This window comes from Mizuhopecten yessoensis, unplaced genomic scaffold (assembly GCF_002113885.1).
Source record: "Mizuhopecten yessoensis strain PY_sf001 unplaced genomic scaffold, ASM211388v2 scaffold716293, whole genome shotgun sequence".
Taxonomy (NCBI): domain Eukaryota; kingdom Metazoa; phylum Mollusca; class Bivalvia; order Pectinida; family Pectinidae; genus Mizuhopecten; species Mizuhopecten yessoensis.
The window spans coordinates 64,028-89,916 of NW_018480044.1; the positions used below are offsets into that span (position 1 = coordinate 64,028).

The window sequence follows — 25,889 nt, forward strand, 5'->3', positions numbered from 1 at the left end:
ATAAACTTATAGTTCACCTTAAAGTACAAACTGAGGAACAATAAACTTATAGTTCACCTTAACATGCAAACTTAGGAACAGTAAACTTATAGTTCACCTTAACGTACAAACTGAGGAACAGTAAACTTATAGTTCACCTTAAAGTACAAACTGAGGAACAGTAAACTTATACTGAGGAACAGTAAACTTACAGTTCACCTTAACATACAAACTGAGGAACAGTAAACTTACAGTTCAACTTAACATACAAACTGAGGAACAGTAAACTTATAGTTCACCTTAAAGTACAAACTGAGGAACAATAAACTTATAGTTCACCTTAACATGCAAACTGAGGAACAGTTAACTTACAGTTCACCTTAACATGCAAACTGAGGAACAGTTAACTTATAGTTCACCTTAACATACAAACTGAGGAACAGTAAACTTACAGTTCAACTTAACATACAAACTGAGGAATAGTTAACGTACAGTTCACCATAACGTACAAACTGAGGAACAGTAAACTCATAGTTCACCTTAACATACAAACCGAGGAACAGTAAACTTATAGTTCACCTTAAAGTACAAACTGATGAACAGTAAACTTATACTGAGGAACAGAAAACTTACAGTTCACCTTTAAGTACAAACTGCGGAACAGTAAACTTACAGTTCAACTTAACATACAAACTGAGGAATAGTTAACGTACAGTTCACCATAACGTACAAACTGAGGAACAGTAAACTTATAGTTCACCTTAAAGTACAAACTGAGGAACAGTAAACTTATACTGAGGAACAGTAAACTTACAGTTCACCTTTAAGTACAAACTGAGGAACAGTAAACTTACAGTTCACCTTAAAGTACAAACGAATAGTAAACTTACAGTTCACCTTAACATACAAACCGAGGAACAGTAAACTTATAGTTCTCCTAAACATACAAACTGAGGAACAGTAAACTTATAGTTCACCTTAAAGTACAAACTGATTAATAGTAAACTTATAGTTCACCTTAAAGTACAAACCGAGGAACAGTAAACTTATAGTTCACCTAAACATACAAACTGAGGAACAGTAAACTTATAGTTCACCTTAAAGTACAAACTGAGGAACAGTAAACTTATAGTTCACCTTAAAGTACAAACTGAGGAACAGTAAACTTATAGTTCACCTTAAAGTACAAACTGAGGAACAGTAAGCTTACAGTTCACCTTTACATACAAACTGAAGAACAGTAAACTTACAGTTCACCTTAACATACAAACTGAGGAACAGTAAACTTACAGTTCACCTTAACATACAAACTGAGGAACAGTAAACTTATAGTTCACCTTAACATACAAACTGAGGAACAGTAAACTTATAGTTCACCTTAAAGTACAAACTGAGGAACAGTAAGCTTACAGTTCACCTTAACATACAAACTGAGGAACAGTAAGCTTACAGTTCACCTTAACATACAAACTGAGGAACAGTAAACTTACAGTTCACCTTAACATACAAACTGAGGAACAGTAAACTTACAGTTCACCTTAACATACAAACTGAGGAACAGTAAACTTACAGTTCGCCTTAACATACAAACTGATTAATAGTAAACTTACAGTTCACCTTAACATACAAACTGAGGAACAGTAAACTTACAGTTCACCTTAACATACAAACTGATGAACAATTGTAATTATGGGTAACTTAATACAACAAACTGATGAAAGGTAGTACCAATGTTTACGTTAACTTACAAACTTGAGCGTTGACCTGCTTTCAGTTTGCATTTATATTGCCTATGAAAGCCAACTAAAAGGAGTTCAATACAGTACTTTTTTTACATTTACCATTTTTAGAATATGTTAATTGCAAAATAAATTAACTTTTGATAATTCAACATTTAACCAAAATGAGTGTTTTTATTGTATATGCCTGTTCAATGAAAATAACAACTATTCGTCTAAGAAGGTCAATGGTATCCAATGTTACAATTATGACATCAACAGTTGAGTCATGATATTCATAGCTGATATGAATGCCATCTGTGGTAGGGTTACATAGCAACAATACCATATTATGGCAAAAATCAGTCTTTAACTTACAATTCCAATATACTTGACAATTAAGTAAGAATGAAGTTTACCTTAACATACAAACTATGGAACAGCAGTACTAAAGTTTAACTTAATACACTTAGAGAAAAAGTAATAGTATTAATCAGTGCTCAGTTTTCACATTCCAAGGTACAGTAACGCCATATGTATAGCAAGCATTTCTGAAATACACGAGGCATGAATTAGACTTTGTAGTGTGCTTTACATATCTTCAGCATTCATCACATCGACAAATGAATAAATACAGCCACATTTAATCAAATATGTCAATTGTTTTTTTGTCCTAATGAGGACCCTGGACACTTTTCTATGTACTTACTGAGAATCTTTCCTTTGTCTGAGGGCCCCGCCCACTCTTCCATGTCATACTTACTGAGAATCTTTCCTTTGTCTGAGAGCCCCGCCCACTCTACCATGTCATACTTACTGAGAATCTTTCCCTTGTTTGAGGGACCCGCCTACTCTTCCATGTCATAATTACTGAGAATCTTTCCTTTGTCTGAGGGCCTCGCCTACTCTTCCATGTCATACTTACTGAGAATCTTTCCTTTGTCTGAGGGCCCCGCCCACTTTTCCATGTCATAATTACTGAGAATCTTTCCTTTGTCTGAGGGCCTCGCCCACTCTTCCATGTCATACTTACTGAGAATCTTTGCTTTGTCTGAGGGCCCTGCCCACTCTTCCATGTTATACTTACTGAGAATCTTTCCTTTGTCTGAGGCCCCCGCCCACTCTTCCATGTCATACTTACTGAGAATCTTTCCTTTGTCTGAGGCCCCCGCCCACTCTTCCATGTCATACTTACTGAGAATCTTTCCTTTGTTTGAGGGCCTCGCCCACTCTTCCATGTCATACTTACTGAGAATCTTTCCTTTGTCTGAGGGACCCGCCCACTCTTCCATGTCATACTTACTGAGAATCTTTGCTTTGTCTGAGGGCCCTGCCCACTCTTCCATGTTATACTTACTGAGAATCTTTCCTTTGTCTGAGGGCCTCGCCCACTCTTCCATGTCATAATTACTGAGAATCTTCCCTTTGTCTGAGGGCCTCGCCCACTCTTCCATGTCATACTTACTGAGAATCTTTCCTTTGTCTGAGGGACCTTCCCACTCCCCTCCAATCTGCTCCAGCATCAGGGTGTCCATTTTGTCATGAGTCAATAAAGAGTACAAGGAGCGACTCTTTAACAACTGTAAGTAAAATTTCAATTTATAAACACAGGTCTGCCCATTATCTAATATCAAAATCTATTAAATCCTAAGAAAACTACTGTATAATGGTTAGAAACCAAAATGAAAGACCTCATGAACACCTATATACATACAGGTGAAACGTAGCACAGTTGTACAAGTCTAATTTTACATATAAAAGTAGCACTAGGGATATAGAGCCCGAAATGTTAGTACATGTGAAACCATCACTGTCACTGATTAGTAAAATTACCTTGTGAATGTGAAGCGTGGTGTTGACATTGCTACAGAAGATGATCATCTTGCTGTTTTCCTGTGCCAGGGAGTTGACCAGCTCCAGGAACTGGGACACCAGCTGGTCTGTCCGCCACAGCAGCGGTATCTGTTTGACACGGCCGTAAATTGCAGCTTCGAAACGAGAGGTGATGATGAGGGTGGGGTCGGGGATGAATGCATCGATAAAAGAGTTGACCATATTACACCAGCGTGAACTGAACACCAGTACCTCACGAGGGGCGGAGCGTTCCACATGCTCCTCTACAACCCGGGAATAGCTGATCATGAAGTCCTGAATCTAACACAAAATAGAGAAAACATAATCATGTCACCACTAAAAATGACAAACAAATATGTGAATACACCAAACAATTAATAATAGACAAAAATATTTATCTTAAAAAACATCTTTAAGGTTATTTTCTTTCTTATTTTTCAATCACTAGAGGTGATAGCTATATATTGCTCATTGCAAACAAACGAATTGTGATGATACCATCCTTTAACATTCAGTTTTTATTTAGAACTGATAATATTTTTTTGTGACTCCAAAGAACTCACCTCTTCCCTGAACTCTTCAAGAACAATCTCAGCATCATCTATAACCTATTAAAGGGAAAATACATGTGTCAACCTCAATTTTATGTACTTGTTACAACAAAAGAACTTCACTAATATGCCAGAAAATGCCCATTTTGCTCCTGTTAAATTGACCTAGGGTGTTTCAGCGATGAGATACCTTTGTCAGCTACAATTTTTTTCTTTTCTTATTTTTTATAAAAAAAAAAACGTTTTAGATAACTTCCAGATAAACCAGAATATTTGTTTTTCAGTTGTAATGGACAAGACCAACAACACAGACAGAGAAAGTTACCACCCACAGAGACATTGTATGTTACCAGCCCACAGAGACATTGTATGTTACCGGCCCACAGAGACATTCTGTGTTACCATCCCACAGAGACATTGTATGTTACCAGCCCAGAGAGACATTGTATGTTACCATCCCACAGAGACATTGTATGTTACCAGCCCACAGAGACATTGTATGTAACCAGCCCACATAGACATTGTATGTTACCAGCCCACATAGACAAAGTATGTTACCACCCACAGAGACATTGTATGTTACCAGCCCACAGAGACATTGTATGTAACCAGCCCGCATAGACATTGTATGTTACCAGCCCACATAGACAAAGTATGTTACCACCCACAGAGACATTGTATGTTACCAGCCCACAGAGACATTGTATGAAATCAGAAACAGGCATATTAATGCAGTAAGTCACAGAGACCTTTACCTGGATTGATTTGTAAGATACTTCATATCAATGATTTACAGGTTAAACATCCAGTATAGAAATTACCACACTTTGGGATATTTTTGCACTTTTTGCTAAAAATGGGGCAGTTCAATGTCTAGTACGTCAAACTTGGCGTTCAAAAATCCTGTGTGCTAAATTTCAGTATGGTACGAGTTGTTTTCAGATTCAATATACAACCTACTGTATTACGTTCCACCTGGCTGAACAGGAGTACATTTTTGTAAGATAACTTACGCTTTACTTACCACATAGAGATGTGACCTACATGTATACACTTCTTTACTTACCATAGAGATGTGACCTTCATGTATACACTTCTTTACTTACCGTATAGAGATGTGACCTACATGTATACACTTCTTTACTTACCGTATAGAGATGTGACCTACATGTATACACTTCTTTACTTACCGTATAGAGATGTGACCTACATGTATACACTTCTTTACTTACCGTATAGAGATGTGACCTACATGTATACACTTCTTTACTTACCGTATAGAGATGTGACCTACATGTATACACTTCTTTACTTACCGTATAGAGATGTGACCTACATGTATACACTTCTTTACTTACCGTATAGAGATGTGACCTACATGTATACACTTCTTTACTTACCGTATAGAGATGTGACCTACATGTATACACTTCTTTACTTACCGTATAGAGATGTGACCTACATGTATACACTTCTTTACTTACCGTATAGAGATGTGACCTACATGTATACACTTCTTTACTTACCGTATAGAGATGTGACCTACATGTATACACTTCTTTACTTACCGTATAGAGATGTGACCTACATGTATACACTTCTTTACTTACCGTATAGAGATGTGACCTACATGTATACACTTCTTTACTTACCGTATAGAGATGTGACCTACATGTATACACTTCTTTACTTACCGTATAGAGATGTGACCTACATGTATACACTTCTTTACTTACCGTATAGAGATGTGACCTACATGTATACACTTCTTTACTTACCGTATAGAGATGTGACCTACATGTATACACTTCTTTACTTACCGTATAGAGATGTGACCTACATGTATACACTTCTTTACTTACCGTATAGAGATGTGACCTACATGTATACACTTCTTTACTTACCGTATAGAGATGTGACCTACATGTATACACTTCTTTACTTACCGTATAGAGATGTGACCTACATGTATACACTTCTTTACTTACCGTATAGAGATGTGACCTACATGTATACACTTCTTTACTTACCGTATAGAGATGTGACCTACATGTATACACTTCTTTACTTACCGTATAGAGATGTGACCTACATGTATACACTTCTTTACTTACCGTATAGAGATGTGACCTACATGTATACACTTCTTTACTTACCGTATAGAGATGTGACCTACATGTATACACTTCTTTACTTACCGTATAGAGATGTGACCTACATGTATACACTTCTTTACTTACCGTATAGAGATGTGACCTACATGTATACACTTCTTTACTTACCGTATAGAGATGTGACCTACATGTATACACTTCTTTACTTACCGTATAGAGATGTGACCTACATGTATACACTTCTTTACTTACCGTATAGAGATGTGACCTACATGTATACACTTCTTTACTTACCGTATAGAGATGTGACCTACATGTATACACTTCTTTACTTACCGTATAGAGATGTGACCTACATGTATACACTTCTTTACTTACCGTATAGAGATGTGACCTACATGTATACACTTCTTTACTTACCGTATAGAGATGTGACCTACATGTATACACTTCTTTACTTACCGTATAGAGATGTGACCTACATGTATACACTTCTTTACTTACCGTATAGAGATGTGACCTACATGTATACAAGTTTTTACTTACCGTATAGAGATGTGACCTACATGTATACACTTCTTAACTTACCGTATAGAGATGTGACCTACATGTATACAAGTTTTTACTTACCGTATAGAGATGTGACCTACATGTATACACTTCTTAACTTACCGTATAGAGATGTGACCTACATGTATACACTTTTTTACTTACCGTATAGAGATGTGACCTACATGCATACACTTCTTTACTTACCGTATACAGGGTCGGCCATTAGAATTCAAGGGAATTCTTTTCCTCATTCAGATAATAATTATTCTTCGCTTTTATTAAGATCACACTATTATTGGATAATTTGGTATAAGATTGGTTTTTTGATAATGTCCTCAGACAGGAACTCACAACGTGACAGAGGCGTTCCAGATGGGTGTACTTCTGCTGCAGGAGGCGAGATAAACTACGTGGGGTGGTTATCAGTAGTTCACACCCATTGATCAATGGTACCTACAAACAAAAAGAAACAAGCTTAGCTCAGGTATTCCTAACCTTTTATTTATTTTACCAATATTTAAATCAGATGATATTAAATTATTAAAAAAATACAGTTTACAAAACCCATTTGAGTTTTTTTGGTGTTTTTTTTAATACACATTTACTTTTAATACACATTTCCACAATTGTCAGTTCATTACCTATTTAACATAATAAAGGTAGTTATCTGGATTTCATATTGCAAAACAAACCACTTGATTCTCCTCGTTCCCCCCTCCATAGGCGACTAGCACACGGAAGGAGCGACTGTTCCCCAGAAGTATTTTGGTCACATCATACACCATCTGGGCACTCTTCCAGAAAGGCACCAATATAATGGCGTACGGCTGAAGAAACAAAGTTGTACAATGACAAAGTACTACAATATAAAATTTCTGTGACAAAGTAATACAATATCACATTTCTATGACAAAGTACTACAATATAACATTTTGTGAGAAAGTAATACAATATCACATTTCTATGACAAAGTATTACAATATCACATTTCTGTGACAAAGTAATACAATATCACATTTCTGTGACAATGTATTACAATATCACATTTCTGTGACAAAGTATTACAATATCACAATTCTTTGACAAAGTATTTCAATATCACATTTCTTTGACAAAGTAACAAAATATAAATATTGGTGAAAAATGTACACAGTATAAACATCTCTGTGACCATGTTGTACAATATTAATATCTCTGAAAACGTATGTGGTGATGAATTCAGGAGATAGCTACCAGGATCTGGTGTATTATTCTCAACTTTTGCTCAAAGTAGATATTGTTTTATCAGTACTCCTAACGAATTCAGCCTGTGCAGTTCAGAAGACACTCACCCCATTGCCGGTGGGAATGTCCTTGTAGTTGGATGGCTTGAGGAGATCAGTGAGGAGCGGGGCAAGGTAGGCGAATGTTTTCCCTGACCCGCTGGGCGAAATACCCACCACATTGCGTCCTCTCAAGAGTGCCGGCCAGGTGTAACACTGTACGAACTTTGGTGCCACAATGCCATAGTTATCCAGGCCCTGAAACGTCACAGATATTTTAGTTATCTACATCAATTACAACAGCTAGAAAGAAGGATGAGAAGGTCCATGTATACATCAATTACAACAGCTAGAAAGAAGGATGAAAAGGTCCATGTATATATACATCAATTACAACAGCTAGAAAGAAGGATGAGAAGGTCCATGTATAAGTATGTTAGTACTTGTTTCCCAATCATCATAATGAAATGTCTTTTGTTATTGTATATGTTAATTGACATGAATAAAATATGGTTTAAACTAAATGCTATTAAATTCCTTTTAATATTTAAGCAGTCTAGGGATTCATTTCAGCTTCTTTTTTTATCACCTTCAAAAAACTACACAAACATGAAAATATTTGGAATCTAGACGGAAGAATATGAATAATAGGAATGTACATACCTCTCTAATGATGGGATCCAGTGGTGTGTCGTGGATGTTGTAGATAGGCTTGAGTGGGTCTTCACTGTGGACCAGCACTCCGTCATCATTCAAATTAGGCTCTTCCCCAGGCTGTTTATATAGAACATAGAGCTGTCTAGAAGTACACATTACACATAATTTCATACAGACAAAAAGCTTATACAGTCAAATACACACGATACAGAATATGGCAATTCTTTTCCAAAAATTGCCATCAGAAATCAAAATTAAGATCAGTGACCTATTTTGGTACAGTAAATTCTGTCATTTCAGGATAAATCCGCACACCAAATTTGTTCTCCAAGAGAAATAGTTTAGGTGATAAGCTTTGTCAATTTTTTTAATGTCCGAGGTCAGCGGTCAAAGCATATATCGCAATGACCTATATTTCATTACCTGCATTCTGTTATCATAGGATATACCTGTATATCAAATCTGGTTTCTCCAGGTGAAATAGTATAGGAGATATGCCCCAGACAATGTATTTCAAAGGTTGAGATAAAAGATCAAATCATCAGTCAGAGGGACCTACTTTCTTTACTGTGCAACCTGCCAACTTAAGGTGTTCTTGCATACCTAATCTGGTTACTCCAGGTAAAATGTTATAGAAGATAGGTCCCAAACAAACTTTTACCACAGGCTGAGCTCAAAGGTCAAACCATAGGTAACAGTGACCTATTTCTTGTACTCTGGACTCAACCATTGGAAGATGTACTAGCAAGGATAGGGCTTGTATAGGCTTTGCCTGCCGCCTAATTCCCTTTAAATCTGATTGATTATAAAATGTTTTGAAATTGAAAATTACTCGCATATCAAATCTGATCATATTTTCTCAAGTTGATATCTGCAAGCAGAATTCTATTTTTAGCAATGGTGACCTTGACCTCTGGTGGACCACACCTAAAATCAATAAGGTTCTTCGCATCTACTAGGGAAACCCTCACACTAAGTTTTAAGTCTGTATGGTCATTTGGTCATTCAATCTCAAGTTATAATCCAGACCAACAATCAGAATGGAACCGAGCTCAGCAATATACAGATAGAGATATAGAATGAAGCAGAATTCTATTTAGAAAATTTGAACTTTGTATTATCGTTCGTTCTAAAGTTACCATCCGTACAATTCCTATCAACAGACTGACAGACAGATACACCGTGGGGATAAAAAGTTGATGTCTGATAAACAGACAACATGCGACAAACCACAACATAAACGCACCTGGCACTTTGGACCAGGCAAGCTAATAAAACAGTTTCAGATGCGGTACTTATGAAATAGACTTTAGTTGTTCCGTCAGTCTTCAGTCTCAGAAAATAGTTTGCCTTTTGGGACAAAACTACAGAGAGATAGACAGACCGACACATCCCATGACAGCTTTATACCCCGGATATTTTTACAGAGGAATAAAAAGTTTATGTCCGATGAACAATGATGATTTTCCTTTGTCCCATTCTACAACTGTGTCCTTTGATAATAAATCTTCCATTTGTCTAAGCTTTCTAGCATATTTATACAAATACACCTCAAATTTATGTTTTCATCAGTCATCTTTCAAAGTGAGAACACTCACCTTCTTCCCCATCGAGTGTGAACCCACTCCCACACACAGCTTGTCCAATAACCTACAACAGCAGGAGTGTATAGGGTGCTCCAGTTTTGTGAAGAGAAGAACAGGCTGTAGTATTCGACTGATCTCATCTCTAGTAATGCAGGTTATAGCATAGTGTACTTGTACAGCTGATATTGATGTTAGTATTCACAGATTTTCACATTCTCAGATAAAAACATTGAATTCGAAACAAATTACTGATCTGTTACCATACAACTGATATCTAAATTTTTAAAAAAATTAAAAAAATTGGAAAAACCATATATTTTCTCACATTTTATGAATTGCAGCAGACTATACTGGTATCTACAAATCAAATAGAGGTTGATATAGGCAAAATTCTGCATTCATCACCCATTTAAAAGAACAACACATCATAATAACCTTCATCGCTATTTCTACTTAATTTACCTTTAACAATACTTTAAAAACAAGCCATTCGGATTGATATGTCTCCTCTGTGCCCCGCTTTGACCAAAAACTTAATGTTTATGGAAATGCTGACAAAGTCAATGGACCATGAAAGGTAGGCCGCATCCAGCATTGGATGCATGGGCTGAGAAGTACTACCTAAGATGCATGTATGATCCAAGTTTGAATGGTGTAGCACCTACACTTTCAGAGAAGCTAACTTAAACGCAAAAACTTAATGTTGATGGAGATGCTGACAAAATCAAAAGACCATCAAAGGTAGGCAGCATCCAGCATTTGATGCATGGGTTGAGATGTATTTCCTTAGATGCATCATTGGTCCAAGTTTGGTTGGTCTAGCACCTATACTTTCAGTGAAACTAACTTGAACGCAAAAACTTAATGTTGATGGATATGCTGACAAAGTCAATGGACCATGAAAGGTAGGCAGCATCCAGCATTTGATGCATGGGTTGAGATGTATTTCCTTAGATGCATCATTGGTCCAAGTTTGGTTGGTGTAGCACTTATACTTTTAGTGAAACTAGCTTAAACACAAAAACTTAATGTTGATGGAGATGCTGACAAAATCAAAAGACCATCAAAGGTAGGCAGCATCCAGCATTTGATGCATTGGCTGAGATGTATTTCCTTCGATGCATCATTGGTCCAAGTTTGGTTGGTGTAGCACTTATACTTTCAGTGAAACTAGCTTAAACACGAAAACTGAATGTTGACGCCGCCGTGGCTGGAAAAGCAACACCTATGTCTCGCTTCCACTTTGTGGCGGCGAGATAAAAATTGTCATATATTTTATGACTTAACTCTTTTAATATAACTGCATGTCACAAGGAAATATACCCCTATATAAAATTTACTCTTTACAAAACAAAACCAATAGATCTTGCAAATTAAAGAACCACAACTCTTCACAATAACCCTCTACTTCTACAAAAATACTGCAAATAATTATTGAAATAAAAAAGCAAATTGAATTTCACTACAAAAGAAATGATGCATAATATGTTCATATTTAAAATAAATTGAAATAAAAATAAAAATAAAAGCTTGTGCCGTGATGCATAGTGTGTCCACAATAAAAAGGAAATGATTATAGTCTAAATAACAATTCAAATGTGGAATGACTGTGGTATTCTGAATACCAATTGTTTTATCAAAAAAAAAGAAGATAAACCCACACTAGAAAAATATACATAGGCACTAATTATTATAACCCTTGTATCATGTAAGGACCCTTGTTGTAATGTTTTTATAAGTTCAGCTTCTGAATACAAGAAATTTTGTCGAAAATTGGCACCAATGGAAATTGTTGTTTCATGCATGCTAACATGTTAAGACCACAATTTATATGAAAAAAGTGTGGCATCAGTTGTGTTATATACACTCTCTACTGTACACCTACGTGTATGTGATTGTGTTATATACACTCTCTACTGTACACCTACGTGTATGTGATTGTGTTATGTACACTCTCTACTGTACACCTACGTGTATGTGATTGTGTTATATACACTCTCTACTGTACACCTACGTGTATGTGATTGTGTTATATACACTCTCTACTGTACACCTACGTGTATGTGATTGTGTTATATACACTCTCTACTGTACACCTACGTGTATGTGATTGTGTTATATACACTCTCTACTGTACACCTACGTGTATGTGATTGTGTTATATACACTCTCTACTGTACACCTACGTGTATGTGATTGTGTTATATACACTCTCTACTGTACACCTACGTGTATGTGATTGTGTTATATACACTCTCTACTGTACACCTACGTGTATGTGATTGTGTTATATACACTCTCTACTGTACACCTACGTGTATGTGATTGTGTTATATACACTCTCTACTGTACACCTACGTGTATGTGATTGTGTTATATACACTCTCTACTGTACACCTACGTGTATGTGATTGTGTTATATACACTCTCTACTGTACACCTACGTGTATGTGATTGTGTTATATACACTCTCTACTGTACACCTACGTGTATGTGATTGTGTTATATACACTCTCTACTGTACACCTACGTGTATGTGATTGTGTTATATACACTCTCTACTGTACACCTACGTGTATGTGATTGTGTTATATACACTCTCTACTGTACACCTACGTGTATGTGATTGTGTTATATACACTCTCTACTGTACACCTACGTGTATGTGATTGTGTTATATACACTCTCTACTGTACACCTACGTGTATGTGATTGTGTTATATACACTCTCTACTGTACACCTACGTGTATGTGATTGTGTTATATACACTCTCTACTGTACACCTACGTGTATGTGATTGTGTTATATACACTCTCTACTGTACACCTACGTGTATGTGATTGTGTTATATACACTCTCTACTGTACACCTACGTGTATGTGATTGTGTTATATACACTCTCTACTGTACACCTACGTGTATGTGATTGTGTTATATACACTCTCTACTGTACACCTACGTGTATGTGATTGTGTTATATACACTCTCTACTGTACACCTACGTGTATGTGATTGTGTTATATACACTCTCTACTGTACACCTACGTGTATGTGATTGTGTTATATACACTCTCTACTGTACACCTACGTGTATGTGATTGTGTTATATACACTCTCTACTGTACACCTACGTGTATGTGATTGTGTTATATACACTCTCTACTGTACACCTACGTGTATGTGATTGTGTTATATACACTCTCTACTGTACACCTACGTGTATGTGATTGTGTTATATACACTCTCTACTGTACACCTACGTGTATGTGATTGTGTTATATACACTCTCTACTGTACACCTACGTGTATGTGATTGTGTTATATACACTCTCTACTGTACACCTACGTGTATGTGATTGTGTTATATACACTCTCTACTGTACACCTACGTGTATGTGATTGTGTTATATACACTCTCTACTGTACACCTACGTGTATGTGATTGTGTTATATACACTCTCTACTGTACACCTACGTGTATGTGATTGTGTTATATACACTCTCTACTGTACACCTACGTGTATGTGATTGTGTTATATACACTCTCTACTGTACACCTACGTGTATGTGATTGTGTTATATACACTCTCTACTGTACACCTACGTGTATGTGATTGTGTTATATACACTCTCTACTGTACACCTACGTGTATGTGATTGTGTTATATACACTCTCTACTGTACACCTACGTGTATGTGATTGTGTTATATACACTCTCTACTGTACACCTACGTGTATGTGATTGTGTTATATACACTCTCTACTGTACACCTACGTGTATGTGATTGTGTTATATACACTCTCTACTGTACACCTACGTGTATGTGATTGTGTTATATACACTCTCTACTGTACACCTACGTGTATGTGATTGTGTTATATACACTCTCTACTGTACACCTACGTGTATGTGATTGTGTTATATACACTCTCTACTGTACACCTACGTGTATGTGATTGTGTTATATACACTCTCTACTGTACACCTACGTGTATGTGATTGTTATATACACTCTCTACTGTACACCTACGTGTATGTGATTGTGTTATATACACTCTCTACTGTACACCTACGTGTATGTGATTCGTATTGTTGTATCATTGTATACATTGTATATTGCACTATATAAACATGTATATATGCACTGTATGCGTTAGAACATTGGAAGTTTAGAACTTGAACTTTGTCTCAATACTTGTCTGGTATAGTGTTTGATCATAAAGCATATCCCAGGTAGGACATATTTAACCTTAAGTACAGTTAGGGAATGATTTAGTGTACACTCAGGACCAAATTAGGGTATGTCAGGGGCTCTGTTTAGGATATCATGTATCAAGAAAAGACATGCCAGTGGCAAAAAGGTTGCTTAACAGTTTCTTAGCAACTGTAATATTAGGATCCTGACCCTAAAACTTAAAGCAAAGCTAAAGACTTCACCTGAGAAATTGATATCTACTTTGGTGCCTGGCATCTTTAACGCAAAGACAAATTTTCTGACAATTGAATTTTTATAATATTGTGTCTGATATCTAAATTTGATTCAGTCAAGATTGAAATGTACCTATACCCAAAGTCTACATCAGGTCCATATCAAATGTATTAGAACTTGAGATATTAAATACATATGTATTACCTTTACCCAAAGTCTACATGAGGTCCATATTAAATGTATTTTGTTTCAAAGAAATTATTGATTTATTCTTTCCATTTTTCTCCACCTGTCTGACCTTGACACAGGAGTCATATGTATTAAATATTAGAATACAGTGAGTGTTATCTTGTTATTTGTATTTATCTGGTATGTTTATAAATATCACCTATTAGACATTTTGGTGCTATTAATGTTCTTCTTTTCTAAAACAATTCTAGTATTTTGTTAAATTTAAAGTTTCTAAAACTATCTCAGATTTCATATTTATCGTCAAAGAGTAAAAACGATAATAATGAAATGTAAGAGAAAATATATACAAACAAATACAAACAGAAAAATAGAAAATGAATGCCCTGTGGTTATTAATAGCAGTGACCTTGACCTTATACTTGGGACCCTGAAAAACAAATTCCTCCGAGGTATTCTCATACTTGACATTTGTACCCACTTTGATGTAAATGTGTTAGGAAAAGAGTTTGGTAGAATTGTGACATAGACTCGCCACATGAGAGGACAGTCATGGACATATGCTCCCCCCTCCTAACCCCGTTAAATGGGAAGGGATACTTCCAAAGATAGTTTATCTAGGATACCCTAAACCAACTTTATGTTAGAGCCAAGCTAAGAGCGCCTCTATACTCCGGGGGTTATGCTCACTTTCACTCTCTGCACCATGTCATAGTAAAATTCAAGGCTCAGTGTGCTTCACTTTGTGAGTGAGACGAGAAGACTAATTCAATCCTTTGATGTACATCAAAAGATTCTCGCGGTTACAAGGGTCTCGTAACGGTAAAATTGTTTGGCTTTGAGGTTGGGGGTCAGGTTGTTTTTTACCAGAGACCAATCAAATAGCTAGTTGTGTGCCTTCAATTTTACTATGATATATGCCACGGGTGCAGAAAGTGAAAGTGAGCGTAACCCCTGGAGTATCGAGGATGGGGGGGGTGTAGAAAGTGAAAGTGAGCGTAACCCCTGGAGTATCGAGGATGAGCTAGGTACAGCTTCATTTGGGCATTTTACATCATTATGTAATTCGTAAGTCCCCCAAGAATAATTAATTTACATTCAGTTCATCAATATTGCTCCCTTCAAGTTACTTGGCTCGGCCAGCATCAACGGATTATTGACACATATTTCCTTACCAGATAGCCAAATCAAACTGAAGGTAGTACCAAACACCACAGCTGTTATAGCCCCTTAGCCCAAATGTATATTTGTGTAATAAATTGAAGTATTTAATCTCAATATTCCTTGCTTGTGTCTTTTGTTCATAAACTCTGTACAGTTAGTACAGTTAAACATGTTTATAGTGAAGCCCACCCATGGGACCTAAGACGTTAACTCTGTGCAGTTAGTACAGTTAAACATCTCTATATATTGATGATGATAAGGGTAGCTGAGAAGCAGATCATTTAGAGAAACGAAACAGTATATGATGAGTGTTGTAGCAATTAAGTCACGTTTTCAAACCGAACATAAATCTTACCTTTGGCCTGCACTATTAATGTTGCACAAAAAAATACAAAAAAAAGTTAATGAAAACCACATTCATTAGACACATAAATTGAGATTTTTTTCCTCCCATTCAATCAGTAATAAATTTAACAGGAAGGTACATAACCTCTGTAGGTATATTTACTATATGTGTGAATCTGTTAATGTCAGTCCTTTTCTTGAAGAAATCAGGATAACAAGATCCTCTCATATAAATATTGAATTTGAGAAAACTATACCTGATTACAACTAGGCAAACAATTGTGGGGTGATCCAAAGTTAAGGGAAAATAAGGGAAACAATGTCCAGTAATAACTTTTGAAAATGTATATCAAATTTAAACATCAGGTGGCCCTCCTGAATAATTATGTAGCAAGGGCTGTCATAAAAAAAATAAACTCAAAAAGGGTTTTACACTGAAACATGCTAAAATTACGAAGTTGATAAATGAATACCAATAAATGTGTATACAATAGTACATGTACTCACTTTTTACCAGTGAGCCGACCCATCATTTGTGTTTTCTTAGCATGAGTTTCAGCTAAAGCTTCACTATCCCGAAATCTGAAATAAACCATAAGACCAATTTCTCAGGACTACTTCAGGTATCACATATATCATAATAATACTATTGTAAACTGTGTGTTCCTAAATCAGTGTAAATGTCTAGCTGCTCTCATCATGGCTTCTCCAGGGATGTTCACAAATCAGAGTCTAGTCGCTTCTCTGGAGACATTTTCTGAGTCTAGCTGCTCACTTCTCTTGGCTGTGTAGGTGCTTCTCTGGAGACATTTTCAGAGTCTAGCTGCTCCCTTCTCTGTGCTGTGTAGGTGCTTCTCTGGAGCCATTTTCAGAGTCTAGCTGCTCTCTTCTCTTGGCTGTGTAGGGGCTTCTCTGGAGACATTTTCTGAGTCTAGCTGCTCACTTCTCTGGGCTGTGTAGGTGCTTCTCTCAATACCCCCGGAGTCTAGCTTATTCAAATATTATCATAAATTTAAGTTTAATATAGATATGGTATTTAAATCGCAGGAGTGAGTAGTCCCTGATGCTCTAAATGTATTAATGCCTGTAAATATGTTGCTAACAACAGTAATAAACCGGTTAACTGTTTCTTGTGTGTTAGTTGTATATAAAAGACAATATAAGAAAGCTTCTTGTTTACCTTATTTAGATAAAAAAAATATCTAGATTTATTATTGCGACACCGGATAAAACTATGCACTGTTATGCAGAAAAAAAGGAAACTATCTAGAGTTGCTATATGTGGCATTCTAATCCTGAGGTCAGCCTACACATACCTGACGGAAGGCTTGTCATTCAGCAATACAGAACTTGATGATTTCTTCAGGATAGACTTCTTAATATCACTGACAAGTTTATCCTCTTCTGATGAAGCTGACCCACTACTTTTACTAAAAATGACAAGACAAAGATACACACAATTTACAACACACATTAGGAAGTAAATATCTTCAATTGAACGTTGCAGGTGCTAACGAAAGAAACTCATCTTGGAGGGGTAGAATCAAACCTTGAAGGGGTAGATATCTGGCAGGAGACTTGTACCCTGGAGTTAACAAAAGACACAAAACTTGAAGGGGTAGATATCTGGCAGGAGACTTGTAACCTGGAGTTAACAAAAGACTCTAACCTTGAAGGGGTAGATATATGGTAGGAGACTTGTACCCTGGAGTTAACAAAAGACTCAAACCTTGAAGGGTTAGATATCTGGCAGGAGACTTGTACCCTGGAGTTAACAAAAGACACGAAACTTGAAGGGGTAGATATCTGGCAGGAGACTTGTACCCTGGAGTTAACGAAAGACTCTAACCTTGAAGGGGTAGATATATGGTAGGAGACTTGTACCCTGGAGTTAACAAAAGACTCTAACCTTGAAGGGGTAGATATCTGGCAGGAGACTTGTACCCTGGAGTTAACAAGAGACACGAAACTTGAAGGGGTAGATATATGGTAGGAGACTTGTACCCTGGAGTTAACGAAAGACTAACCTTGAAGGGGTATATATGGTGGGAGCCTTGTACCCTGGAGTTAACAAAAGACTAACCTTGAAGAGGTAGATATCTGGCGGGAAACTTGTACTCTTGAATTATCAGGATCACTTTCTGAAGCAGATGATCGCATGGCTGATTTCGGAAGCCGTGCCGGTGTCAGTGGAAGGCTGAGCTCACTGTGCAATAACTTGCTTGTGTTGGTCTTAATTGAAGTTTTAGTTGGTCCCAGATCATTGGTGGCAGTGGATTCCTTCTTCTTGGGAGATATCACACTTATTAGCCTTCCTAACATGAAATTTTTTGAAACAATAGGTGAGGTTAGGGAGGAGTTAGATGAAGCCGGTGACATGCTAAGTCTTTCGATACTTTTATCCAGGGCAGAAGAGCAGATGGGCGACACTGGTGTTCCTGATGATGTCAATATACCTACAGAAGTCAATGCCTGAATGCTGTTTGTGGATTTCTGATGAAAGGGTGATGAATTATAAACAATTTCAGAATCACTACACACAGAAGGTTCACACAATTTCTTTCTCTCCCTGATTTCAGTAATAGTAAAAGGCTTCCTTTTTAGATCGTTCTTTTGGCTCTTTTTAACATGATCTCCCTCAGCTAGAGTGCCCGAAACATTCTGAGATGACAAGTTTGAAATGCTGTTGGTGATTTGGTCAGCCACGGAATGATGTATTCCTCGGCGCTTCATTCTCTCCACCACTGGTACAGTACTATTGAGGGAGTGTTTTACAGGAGAGAATAACGTTCTCCTGCCACTCTCAGTATCACTGCAGCTACCCGACAGAGGTTTCTTTGTCCTGTTTCCCCCATCACCATAGAGACTGCTCTCCAATGTCTTTGTGTGTTTCAGCAGTTTCTGTATGACAGCTTCCCCGGAATCTGAAATAAAATCAATTGTTGAATATCTATCAAACTGTTTCGACCAATCTGCCGGCCTCACTCTGGTGAAATCCTGTCACAATGAAGCTAGTCAAATTTCTAACTCAGTGGAAGAAGCAATCTCCAGCAGTGCTTGTAATTTGTAAGTTAAACCCTTATAGATATCATCATTTTTGAAAACTGAAAGATTGTCTGACCTGAATTCCCCCCATTATCACACAAAATAGTGATTTATTTTTTCAATTTCTATAATAATAGTGACCTTGACTTTAAGTTCCTGAAAAAATGAGTTAATTTAAAGAACATGCATCCCCATAAATATAATTCACCTTTGTATAAGTTTGATCAAAACTTGTTAACAAATGAGTTGGTTTGGTTCTGTTTGTTTGTGTTTTACGTCCTATTAACAGCTATAGTCATTTTAAGGACATGTCAGGTTTTGGTGGTGGAGGAAAGCCAATATTCCCGGAGAAAAACCTTGACTTACGGCCAGTACTTCGTGACTGCCCCAGGTAGGTCTCGAATCAGCGACCCAGCGGAGGGCTAGTGGTAGCAGATTGTCAGAGGCCTAAACCACTTGGCCACCGCAGCACCCTTAACAAATGAAGTTGCTGGAGTAATGTCACTTAATTGGTTGACAAATTTCAATGAAAAGTTATGGTGACCTTGGCCTTGACATTAAATTCTGAAACGTATTTTTCAATTCTAAAAAAAGTGCACAATGTTTGAGCCAAACTTGGCCATTTTTCTTGTGGCTTTCAAGTGAAGAACAATCACATAAACTAGCATTTTGTTTTTGTGAACAAAAACATGTGTCTCCCCTTATTAGCCAATAGAAAAACTCCAGTATATAAAATTAACAAAGGGCCATATCTCTTTATATAGTGGGGCACGAGACTCGAATTTGGAATTTGACACTCCTACTTCCCAAGATACATTAAAACTTTAGCAAGTTTGGTCATCGTAGGTGAAACTAGAACACTGACAGGTCAGTAAGGGCCCTGTCTTGTGGCAATATATCCCCCATAATCATCAAGAAGCAATTTGCCCATATAGCTGAGCTTGTTGTTTGACATTTGGACTTCAATAAAAATTGCAAGAAAGCAAAATATACAATTTACATGTACTATGATTTGAGTCTTGTTTCCTTCCACTTCCATATTTGCCGGGCTAACAGAAATGTAAATACCAGTGCAATACTCATTTGTTAGCTTTAATTGTTTTATTTCACCTTAAATACCTCCCCCATCAAGATCCAAGGTCAAAGTATGGGATCCACTTTGTCTTTGACCTTTGGACCCAAATGACCTTGACTTTTAACCCAGTGACCCAGTGATCTTGGGTCAGTTGACTCATTCTTCCATTCCGACCAACTTTGCTTCATAATATCATAACAAAATGTTCATCGGTGAAAAATACAAAACTTGACCTTGACCTCAAACCTTTGGAACCTGTAACCTTGACCTTTGGTCAGTTGACTCCGTGTTAAGTTCTGAACAACTTTGCTTCATAATAACATACAATAAATATTCATCAGTAAAAATATACAATATCTGACCTTGACCTTTGACCAAGAGACCCCTTGACCTTTGGTCAAATGACTCCTTGTTTAACTCTGACCAACATTTCGTCAAAGTATCAAAACGAAATGTTCCCCAGTGAAAAGATGCAAAATGTAACCTTCACCTTTAACCCTGTGACCTTGACCTTTGGTCAACTGACTCCTTCTTTAATTGCGAACAACTTTGCTTCATTCGACATAATTACTAGAAACTTCCAAATTACGTAGTCTTTGAAGCAAATCTAATAATTATTTTTTTAGGCGAAAAAGACATCTAATTTGAGTTGTAATTTTATAAAATATCTTACTTCATTTTTATTATGGCCAACCTCACTTGTTGATTACTTGAAAAGATTTGATGGCAATTTGAAAATAACATTTTAAAACTTTTTTTTATTTCATGTTAAAATCAGTCCTGTTTATGTTACTGGATGAAATATACTGTATGAATATCATTTGTTTACCTGCTAAAGTTTGTTCTGGATTGCACCAGGCAGCATACTTGAGAGTGACAAACTCTTCGTTGAGCCAGATGGTTTGTTTGGGGGAGATGAAGTAGATATCTACATGGTGAACATCGTCCCGATCCACACACCTGAAGCGTGCCTTCGTGCTATGACTCTCTGTCAACAGAACAAACATGTATTGGCACACTGGAAAACACATCTCCACTTTTGAAAAAAACATTTTGTTGATTTAGGAAATTTCTGGAAATAAGATTTTTGCATATATGGTATGGTCACTTCGAAACAAGCTAGCCACATGACTAGTTTAGCCACATGGCTAGTTTAGTTTACCTTTTTGTATTATCATTGTTTTAACTAAGAAACCAAGGCAAAAATTGTCACTGATAAAAGATATTTGGTTATCAATGTGTAGGCTTATTTTCTGTTTACCACATTGTATTTCAAACTACATTGATGTGGATATAAAGGTAGCAATGCCTGCATCCACTAATATCTTGTATATATGTTTTATGTTAACATTGTCTTACCTTTGACAACCTGGTTCATCAATGTCACTGCTGAGGTATCCCAGAATTCAGACACCCTGTAACAGTGCACATTACATTGCATTTATCAAAGCAATTTGATATAAAGTACCACACATCAATACACATAAGTCCTACACATATATTTCAGTGCTTATCACAAAGGGAAACATTACTGTGGTCATGTACATGTATAATATGTAACACTGCATCCATATGTGTGACCTATAACACTACATATACCTGTGTGACCTATAACACTTCATACACCTGTGTGACATAATACTACCTACACCTGTGTGACCTATTACACTACATACACCTGTGTGACCTATAATACTACCTACACCTGCGTGACCTATAACACTACATGCACCTGTGACCTATAACACTTCATATACCTGTGTGACCTATAACACTTCATATATATGCGTGACCTATAACACTTCATATACCTGTGTGACCAACAGCACATGCACCTGTGACCTGTAACACTACATATACCTGTGTGACCAATAACACTTCATATACCTGTGTGACCTATAACACTTCATATATATGCGTGACCTATAACACTACATATACCTGTGTGACCAACAGCACATGCACCTGTGACCTGTAACACTACATATACCTGTGTGACCTATAACACTACATATACCTGTGTGACCTATAATACTACATACACCTGTGTGACCTATAATACTGCATACACCTGTGTGACCTATAACACTTCATATACCTGTGTGACCTATTACATTACATACAGTAACCCTTTTGTTACTACAGTAGTAACATTCCATACATATGTGTGTCCTATAACACTAATCAGGGCATGATGCAGGAATAGAAAGTTAGTTCATGCTTTTGAAATAGGGGAAAATATGCGATGAAGGCAAATGACCCACCAGCAGGAAGTGTGGCTGCAGCCTGCAGGAAGGGTGGCTGCAGCCTGCAACCAGGAGGAGAGTAAAGGAGGAGACATGAATGACATGTTGAAAATACTCATAACCCAACGCTGTTATGCAAGCTTAAATGAACTCAAATCAGTTGATCACCGGACAACTCGACAGTCCATGTAAACACAACGCTTACATATAAGTGGCCATAACACAGCAAAATTTAACACCCACCAATATGTACCAAATACGAAACATTGACCCTACAATTTTAAAGCGCTATACAGTACATCCATGCTAATACACCTATGTGATCTATAACAATACATACACTTCTTTGAAGGTAAGGTCCTCTGTTTCCACAGCTAGGGTCAGAGCCTTCACACCGTACAAACAGAACTTCTTCACCTGGTAGGGCACTTGTAGGTAGTCACTTGAGGCCTTTCTGAACCTGAAACACAGATCAGTTTTCAGCTTACATGTAATAGTTCAAATTTTCATTAGGACTGTTTTGCAAATATCATAACAAAAACAATGTTTCACACATGCTTACCTCACTTTGCTCATATTTATTCTCCAAAGCCCAAAAAAGTAACTATAAGCATCTTTTTTTCCCTATTGATTTGATTAGTATCTGTATGCAGTACCTAGATATTAGTCACTTTTTTAAGAACTCAGATTAAATGAAACTTACCATTTAAGTGGTATGAAATCTGAGATGCCATAATCTAGAAAAAAGCACCTGAAAAAAGAAAACAAAAAATCACCATTTTCTGTATAATGATAAGAGACATTCCTAAAGTTTTAAAAAGGCTTGTCTGTTTTGTAATGCTCTCTCGAAGTTTCTCTTTGCGCATACTACCAGGGAAATATGCACTTCATTATACTCAGAAAAAAATCAAATATTGTCACAGAATCAAAGGACAAAATATTATGAATGTATTATCTTCAAATCATTGTATTAATTCTACCACAACAGAGATATAGAAATAAGATTAACAAAACTCAAACAGTTAAAATAAAATGTAATGGATGTCATTATTTTTCCATGAAATGCCTCTGATAGGAGTCTAAGCTAGGACCTCAGGTCTATTAGTCTCGACGCTTTACTGAATGAACTAAAGAGAATTTCTACCTAGCTGAGCCGGTAAGAAGACACTAGCAATATACCAGGGTAACATGATTATAACAAATTGATTGTACTACAAAATATACTCAGATCAAAGCCACATATGCAGCTGGCTCATATACCATGGATTTATAATGTTTATCATACATGTGAAACTTTATCTACCTTCCTTCAGGTCCACTTCTCCTGGAAAGCACTCCCTTTACTTGGACCCGGCACCAACAACGATCTGACACCCGACGCCCAATACATATATCACCCTGAAATAGACATCGTCACCAAATATTCATGGCAAAATGTTCTCATTAACAGTTATACTGCAAATATTTACTGTTTTTTTCTTTCCACTCCTAGCATCTAGAGGAACAACATCTTTCCTTTATAAAACAATCAATTCTTCCTTTATAACAAGCAATTCCCTAGTCACAAGAATGATTCTAGTCTAGAGGAACAACATCTTTCCTTTATAAAACAATCAATTCCCTAGTCACAAGAATGATTCTGGTCTGGATGGACAACATCTTTCCTAAATTAAAACAACTGATTCCCTGGTCAGTAAAAGACTACCTACATAGTATTTGGACTTAAGTTCCTGAATCTTTCAAAATTCAAAACCTTCCTTTAAATTTTCATTTTTTTTCTTTATTTTGTACACTTTTCCGATACTTATATGACAACAAGTATTCATGCTATCAATTATGAAGGTCATGGTAACAAATTGAATTTCAACATTTATTATTGACATTTTTATGTCACATCAGTTTCATCTAAGTTTGACAGAGTATTTTCTGTAGCGACCATGGACCACATAATTCTTACACAAGGTTTATACTTTTCCTGAGGATGTTTTACTAGTAGTGTCACATCTTCTGCCTTGATATTAACTTTGTTTACACTCTATAACAAGAGGCCCATGGGCCTTAACGGTCACCTAAGATCCGATTCAAATTAGGACTGTCATCCAGGGGCCAATTCATACTTTTCGACGGTCCGAGTGACCTTGCTGCATCGTCCATTAAATTTTCCTTGTGAACACAATAACTAAATATGAACCGATTTTGATGAAACTTTGTATGCAGCTTTGTATCAATGAGATCTTGGATGAGTTTGAATACCTGACCAATTTGACCATAACTCACATAGTTATTCATCAATCTTTGTTAACATTTACTCAAGTTATCGTCTTCACAGGGACAAATAATAATATAATGACAAAGGGCAATAACTCTGCAGGCTACCGTCAAATAATTACTGTTGTCAACTTGTCCGAGATCTTTAAGATGTAATACTGTGGCCAAAGTTTCATTGAACTCCGTCAACATGTATTCAAGTTATCGTGTTTACAAAGTCCAATAATAATATTATAACAAAGGGCAATAACTCTATAAGTTACTGTCAAATAATACCAAGTATCCAACTCATCCGAGATCTTATTGATATAAGGCTACATACAGAGTTTCATCAAACTTGGTTAAGATTTACTCAAGTTCTCGTGTTCACAAGGTCCAATAATAATGTTATTACAAAGGGCAATAACTCTGTAAGTTACCGTCGAATAATTCCCATTTTCGAACTCGTCCGAGATCTTATTGATATATGGCTGCATACAAAGTTTCATCAAACTCAATTAACATTTACTCAAGTTATTGGTTCACAAGGTCCAATAATAATAATAATATTACAAAGGTAAATAACTCTGTAAGTTACTGTCCAATAATTCCCATTTTCTAACTCGTCTGAGATCTTCATTGATATATGGCTGCATACAAACTCGGTTAACATTAACTAAAGTTATCGTGTTCACAAGGAAAAGTTAACGCATGACGACAGACAAAAGGCTATCACAATAGGTTACCATGACCCATGGTTAGGTAACCTAAAAATGTAGCTTTCAAGAGAAAACAATAGGAAACCATGTGCACCAAGGATGCTTTCAACCAAATATGGTTGTTATCCATTCCAGGGGAGTGATTGCTTAAAAC

General features: G+C 36.6%; 1 protein-coding gene across 2 annotated transcripts in view; it reads right to left on the reverse strand.

Moving 5' to 3' along the window:
- LOC110442717 (putative ATP-dependent RNA helicase TDRD12) overlaps positions 1 to 25,889 on the reverse strand; it is a 65,428-nt gene that overhangs the window by 37,164 nt on the left and 2,375 nt on the right. Inside the window, exons 3-19 of one of the 2 annotated variants that reach the window (XM_021486455.1) lie at positions 24,073 to 24,167; positions 23,473 to 23,520; positions 23,110 to 23,229; positions 21,883 to 21,938; positions 21,353 to 21,511; positions 18,487 to 19,327; positions 17,720 to 17,833; positions 16,911 to 16,985; positions 16,414 to 16,425; positions 10,286 to 10,337; positions 8,694 to 8,804; positions 8,100 to 8,288; positions 7,461 to 7,595; positions 7,120 to 7,221; positions 4,115 to 4,159; positions 3,531 to 3,851; positions 3,163 to 3,277 (exon numbers count right to left, since the gene is read on the reverse strand). In XM_021486455.1, the coding sequence (XP_021342130.1) occupies positions 3,163 to 3,277; positions 3,531 to 3,851; positions 4,115 to 4,159; positions 7,120 to 7,221; positions 7,461 to 7,595; positions 8,100 to 8,288; positions 8,694 to 8,804; positions 10,286 to 10,337; positions 16,414 to 16,425; positions 16,911 to 16,985; positions 17,720 to 17,833; positions 18,487 to 19,327; positions 21,353 to 21,511; positions 21,883 to 21,938; positions 23,110 to 23,229; positions 23,473 to 23,520; positions 24,073 to 24,167 (2,590 nt within the window). Of the gene's footprint in view, positions 1 to 3,162; positions 3,278 to 3,530; positions 3,852 to 4,114; positions 4,160 to 7,119; positions 7,222 to 7,460; positions 7,596 to 8,099; positions 8,289 to 8,693; positions 8,805 to 10,285; positions 10,338 to 10,598; positions 11,069 to 16,413; positions 16,426 to 16,910; positions 16,986 to 17,719; positions 17,834 to 18,486; positions 19,328 to 21,352; positions 21,512 to 21,882; positions 21,939 to 23,109; positions 23,230 to 23,472; positions 23,521 to 24,072; positions 24,168 to 25,889 lie in introns of those variants that run through there. The other variant, XM_021486456.1, reaches the window with a different exon arrangement.